At 32.4% G+C, this 7,167-nt stretch overlaps 1 protein-coding gene across 1 annotated transcript; it reads left to right on the top strand.

Moving 5' to 3' along the window:
* The first annotated feature begins 438 nt into the window (after positions 1-438).
* Positions 439-3,115, top strand: LOC130669545 (uncharacterized). Its single transcript, XM_057472504.1, has 2 exons — positions 439-504; positions 588-3,115. The coding sequence occupies exon 2, from the start codon at positions 921-923 to the stop codon at positions 3,063-3,065; it is 2,145 nt and encodes a 714-aa protein (XP_057328487.1). The 5' UTR covers positions 439-504; positions 588-920; the 3' UTR covers positions 3,066-3,115.
* The last annotated feature ends 4,052 nt before the right edge of the window (positions 3,116-7,167 follow it).

Here is a 7,167-nt window from a genome sequence, read left to right as displayed (position 1 = left end):
AATACTGTAAATTATCAGCTCGATTATTATAATTTTCAAAATAATTGTGACAATAATTTTGACTTCATGAGTACTTCCATTGGTTGACATTCGAGATTTAAAGTTGATCGTGGATATATATAACCTTTCGTTAGTTAAAAACAACGTGGATTTTGATACACTGTATAAGTAACGTGATAAATATAAAGTGGTTAGAATGGATCTCAATAAGAATTCCAGAGGAAAAATTGACAAAAAAAAGAGGAATGTATAAAAAATATTGTTATAGGGATAATGTTTCACATATACCATTAAGGACAAAACAGTATTGGGCAGCGAAAAAAAAAAAAGAAAAGAAGTAATTTAAAAAACTATTAGTATTTATTTGTGAATAAATATATAAATTCATTTATAAAAATTAAACTTGAAGTTTTATATTATATATATTTTTTTAGCATCGATGACAATAACCTCCAATATGAAACTCCAAATTCTAGTGGATCTCAAAATATTGAGTCGCAAAGTGTAAGATCTATTTTAATTGTTATTTTAATATATTAATTATAATAAAAATAGATCATGACTGTATATCAATCGTATTTTTCCAGCTTTTTCAAAAAAGTTTGATTGAAGAAACAAAACAAAATGATAGTTTGTGTTTCAACGATGCGAACAAATCGATTTCTTGCGTAAGCGACAGCAAAAATCCTGAGAAATCGACTGAAATAAATTCTTTACAAATTTGTAATTTGGTTGAAGTGCAGAATTCATCTGATAATTTAAATTCACCGCTTTGTTCTTCTACCGAACCAAGAGATAATACTAAAACACTTCAAAAAAATGTATTTTCTATTGACGATTCGATAGCGGCATTAATTTTTTTAACTATTAAATTACGTCATAACTTAACATATGTTGCTACTCAAGACTTTGTTCGTGGTATGTCAGTTTTGAATGATTCAACAGTAGTTAAAGCAACTAAATATCATTGGAAAAAAATCGTGGATAGTTTTTCTGACCCCATAACTATTCATCACCTTTGTCCAACCTGTGGGTCTTACTTAGGAGAGCAAAAATATGTAAATTATGGTCAATTAAATTTAACCAAAGAAGTCGCAAGCCGAATCGATAATAACAGCACGGAAGAGAACATTGAAACATTCCATTGCAATAATTGTAATAAAGACATTAACATCGAATCTAATTATCAATCTGGGAATATATTCTTTTATTTTTCATTAGGTTACCAGCTCAAAGAATTATTTGAAAATTCAACTTTTCACAAAGATTTAAAACATCCTCTAGAAAAAAAAAATAAGTACGCATTTGAAGACATTATTGATGGTAATTTGTATAAAAAAATTGTAGACTGCGATATGATAAGTATTACATTTAACACAGACGGTGTCCCTGTGTTTGATAGTTCTAACTGTACTGCATATCCAATACTATGTTCAATTAATGAGTTACATCCGTTAAAACGCAAAAAAAAAGTCCTTCTTGTAGCTCTTTGGGTTGGAACTGGAAAACCTCAATCTCTTCAAGAATTTTTTAAACCTTTTGTTTCTAAAGCAGAAATTTTATATCAGAAAGGATTTAATTATAATTATGAAGGACAAAAATATACAAAAAAATGTTGTGTCGTGTTAAGTATTAACGATGCATTAGTTCGCCCAAAACTTCGTAATTCAATGCAGTTTAATGGTCAGTATGGATGTGGGCTGTGTCTAAATGCTGGAAAACGAATAGATAAAGGCCGAGGCAATGTAAATATTTATCCAATTGAAGCAAATAACGCTTATAGTGAAGGTTTGAGAACATATGCCGAGACTATCAGACATGCTGCACAAAGAAAGAAAGGTATCAAAGGTGATTCAGTGTTATCATACATCCCGAGATTCGATATCATATTAGGCATTGATGTTGATTGGATGCACTGCGTTGGGCTAGGGGTGTGCCGTCAGTTTGCAAAACTATGGTTCGACTCTGCAAACAGTGATGAAGATTTTTATTTGGGCTTAGCTATTGAAATAGTCGACGATCTTCTATTATCGTATAAACCAACTTCAGATATGTCCAGAACAACTCGTAAGATGTCTGAACGTATTTACTGGAAAGCTCACGAGTGGATCGCTTTTTTACTGTTTTACAGTCTTCCTGTGCTGCAAGTTGTTGCTGAAAAAAAATATTTGAATCATTGGGCACTCCTCATAGATGGCATATCTCTTTTAATACAAACATCTGTTATGCCTTCAGATATCCATTATGCTCATAACAGTTTAATTGGATTTATAAATGGTGTGAATGACTTATACGGAGAAAAAGAACTATCTTTCAATGTTCATTCATTATCTCATTTAGCTCAAAGTGTCAAAAATTGGGGTCCACTTTGGGCACATGATTGTTTTACGTTTGAAAATTTCAATCAAGAAATTTTAGAATCCATACAAAGTTCCAATGGAGTAGCTCACCAAATTTATGATCGATTTCGCACTAAATGTGTTGTTACGAAATTAAATAATATTCTCTCAGAAGATTTATCACATCAACAAAAACAATTTATTGACGAACTATTAGGAAATGAAAAAAAATTGAATTACACACAAATAATCGATAATGTTAAATTATTAGGCCAACCTCGTGTTTTTCAGCTAACTCGAGAGCAGTTTCTTGCTTTCCAACGACGCCGAATATGTATTGAAGAAAAAAGTATTGTTCAACATTACGATCGTGCAGTAATAGATCATCAAGTAATTCATAGTAATTTATATGAAAGATGCAAGAAGAGAAATAACCGTTGTGTCAAACTTTCAAATGATGAAATATTTGAGATTGAATCATTTGTGTTGACGATATTAGAAAATAAAACAAGTTGCTATGCTGTTGGTTGGTATTTTGAAAAAATAAATGAACCTTTTATTGTGGACAGAAAATTGCAACATATGCACAAATTAAGAGGCAGGCTTAATTGCTTGGGCATTGCTTATCCATCCGAGATTGTTGAAAGAGTAACATTACTTCCAATTCACAATACATCGAACTATGTAGCATGTGTGCATCCCAATCGCTTTCATTTAATCAATTGACTTATTTCCATAGTTACTATAAATAATTTAATAAGTATAAAATAAAAGTATCAATAGCTTCGATGATTATTCTGAATACTTAGTACCTATCACAAGTATTTACTTATTCGTATTTCAATTTATTTTTTAGAAATAATTTTGTTTTTTACTTAATTGTTAATCTATGTTTGTAAATAATAATAAAACAATAAAACAAATTTTATTTCATTAAATACCATATTTTTCAAAATTCGTGTATTTTTTAAAATTCATATATTTTTTAAAATTAGTATATTTTTTAAAATTCGTATATTTTTTAAAATTCGTATATTTATTAAAATTCGTATATTTTTTAAAATTAGTATATTTTTTAAAATGAATGCCATTATATTGTTTTTACAACCATTGAATCCTTTTTTACAGTAGTTAATTAAATTTCAACAGCAAATGATATAAATAACTTAAACCAATATTTTTGAAAAAAAAAATTCACGGTCTATATTTATATTCAACTATTTTTATTTTTTTATTCAAAATCATAATTATTTGTAATCGAAAATTTTATTATTTTAACGCGTATAAAATTATATAAGAAATCAAAGTTTTTAAAAATTCGTGAATAATTTAGGATCAGATTTCATAATATATTTAACACTTTATTTGGTGTACAATATTCTATATATGTGTTTATAAGTGTAAATCTATGCCGACATACAGGCTCAAATATATGTTAATATATATGCTTACACATATGTCAACATATAGGCTTACCCATATGTCAACATATATGCTTACATATATGTTGATATATTGAGACAATGTGAATTGTCTTCGTCGCCTTCAGCCTTGCGGTTCCCGCTTTTTTTCCGTCTCGTTGCCGTCTAATGTCACATGTCATAGTGCCGTGGTCACATGACAACCCCTTACGTTGACGCATGCCGTTAGGAAGAGGTGGGGACAGTCAGGAGGCGAGCCCGATGCCCAAAAATTATCCGTCACCACTTCGATCCTGGATCCGTTAACGTTCATACGTTATTAACTATTATACTTGCAATATTTTATATTCTGTAAACTGCATAATTTTCCGGGCAATTAACTTGCAACCTAGTATTCTTTCTTTGTACTGTTTATTAGTAATTAATTATAATTAAACTCAAGCATATTTACAATATTATACGTTACCGGCGATATATTCGCGGTAATAATATCATAAATTAAATAATAAAATCAGTGTATTAATTGGCGTGCTTCCACGTGGCCACTGATTGGCACCCGGCATTCCAACCAGGACCAATATTGTACTTTGAAGGAATTTAATTGTAAGTAGTTGAATTTGTTACGATTGGCAATAAAATTGCATATTATCCTGATAAATTCCCTATATTATTCACCACCTTATTCTATCCCTATCCTATATTGCTGGTAAGAGTGCCTAAAAGTTTGATTTAACTATTCTAAATTGAGTTACAAGTAGTAATTTGATTATTAATAAAATACTCTAGAATAATAATACCATCTATAATAATATAATAAGCCGTGAGGTAAGTTGATAAACTTTTGATACGTTGCCGGTCTTGAATAAGTGCGGGTCTTTTGCTTTGCAAGAACCCCAGCCCACTGCTCTGTCCAGCATAAATAAAAATTTCGTAGAGGCCAGCCTAAGCCAGGGTTCAACCCGCGAATTCTGGTGGCTGCTGGTGAAAATCGCGAAGATAATAAGCGATTTGTCTCAACTGGCGCTCGAACAGGGACTTTGCAGTAGTTCAAATCGGCAACGAAAAATTTTATTAATTTTTCTCACGGCTTTTCTTGAAATCTTTACCAAAATTTCTATTCACCAATTAAATTTCTTACCAGTATTAAAAATTTTATTCCCTACATTCATCTTCATTATTTTCCATCATTCATTATTCATCTAATTTCATAAAGTATTTAATTACTTCCCCTATTTATTTATTTATTAATCCTATTTATTTATTTATTATAAATTATTTATTATAAATTATTTAGAAACTGTCATTGTAATATTGTGTGCCGGTTTTGTTCCATCAGATTTTCGTGCGTTGTAACCTTGAGCATATACTAGCTATACGCGTCGTAACACGAGACATTAGTATTTATTTGCTTTACAGCTTACAGTCTCTACTCAAGTATAAAGACAACCTAAAGTAAATAATAAAATAAATACTTAAAATTTTAAAATAAAATTTTGTCCGCAGTAAATAACTTTCTTTCTGATACAAAAGATTACAAACGTTTCCGGTTTAAAATAAAATATCTTTTGCTCGACAAAATAATTAAACAAATTTCAAATAAAATCTTTGCAGCAATAAATAATAATTTATTAGTCATCAAGTATTGTAATAGCCAAAATAAATTACTAATTATTCAATAAATAAATAATCTTTACAGCTTTGAATTAAATTCTATTTTGATAACGGTTGCTGAAATAAATTTATTTATAATCTGATTAGTTTGGATTAAATAATAAAATCGATAATAAAATCTTGATATATTATTCCTGCAAAGAAGTTATTTTCGGAAAACTTTTTGTCGAATCATGACATTACAAAGGACACCGATCCCGCAGTCACTTCCTTCGGTTACCTCCGCTAACAACCCCGTTGATCTTTTACATTTCCCTACTACATCGGGCGCGGCAATTGCAAGTACGAGTGCAATGGACGATCTCGCCAACCTAATGCCAAACAATGATTTCCACAACAGTACTATATGTACCCAAAGTCACCCTGTAAATCATAATCATAATGTTTCGACTACCAGTGTGACCGGTAACGTTAATGTTAACCCTCACAACGTTAGTGGGGTTGCGCCAATTTCTGAAGCTCAAAATACGACCTCCGTCGCCGTATTACAAAACGTAGTTTCGGGACTACGAACAGAAATTGAAGCCCTGCAAGCCGAACGTCAACATTTGCTTCGGATTTCGAGTACGGTTTTACGACCCCCGGGTGCACAACTACCACCCCCGAATTTTCAGTCAAATGCGTCAAGTATTTTGATGCCGAGAGAATTATTTCCTGCTGCTACTGTGACGTCACAGGCAGCAAACCCCCTCTCTAATACTCACATGAATATACACTCACACGCATTTATCCCGGTAACGCAAGCGAGCGGGCAGCAGTTCACCATGCCGAGTTTACCTGCGCGTGAACCGTACGCGCACCCGATGATCCCACCACCAATTCAAATGTTACCACCGCATATGAACTTTCAGCCCTCACTTCCATGCACAAACATACAATCACACAATGGTAATAACATACCAGCATACGCGCCCATGTACTCACGACCCTCATATCCACCAGCACAGCAGTCAGCATGGTGTAATACATACACAGTTCCAGCGGGAAATTCAAACACGAGTGGTTCTAATTCCATGCGGTTATATGATCTTAGTCGCCTCGTAAAATCTTGGAATATTTCGTTTCCTTCTCGTGATCGAACTTCTCCAATTGACGCAAAGAAATATTTAAAAATAATCGAGCAGCGGATGGTCAGCAACGACATTTCCTTCGAAAATTTTCAGGCAGTGGTAACCAACACCCTTAGCGGCGACTTACTAGAGTGGTACTATGAAAATGAAGGTTTATTTCATAGCTGGGCGGCTTTCAAAGAGTTTTTTAAGATTTGGCAGGTTCAGCAAACAGATGAGGCAGTGTTGCAGGGGATTTACTCGGCTAAACAAAGCAACGACGAGACAGGAGTTACATTTATTAATCGCATGCAAAGTGCTTTTGCAAAGCTCGAAGATCCGTTACCGCAGGCTAAACAAATTCGAATCATAGTTTCGCGATTCAACCCTCACTTTTTACAAAAATTCTCGGATACGACAATAATGACGTACGCAGAATTGTATACACGGGTTAGTGCTTGGCAGCCAACAGCTGATGCGTTGAACCCTTATTTCAAAACTTCTAAAGAAAATAACAGTAGAATTAAAACGCGTATACAATTAAATTCCATCAAAGACTCAGAATCCGATCAACTAAACAGTATCGAGACTTTACAGCCGTCCACTTCACCCGGTAATAATAATTTTGCAACCAACAATTCTAACCGTAATAATTTTAATAGAAACAACAATTTTAATAGAAATAAT

Source organism: Microplitis mediator, chromosome 6, assembly GCF_029852145.1.
Source record: "Microplitis mediator isolate UGA2020A chromosome 6, iyMicMedi2.1, whole genome shotgun sequence".
Lineage (NCBI taxonomy): Eukaryota > Metazoa > Arthropoda > Insecta > Hymenoptera > Braconidae > Microplitis > Microplitis mediator.
This window is presented reverse-complemented; position numbering and strand designations above follow the sequence as displayed.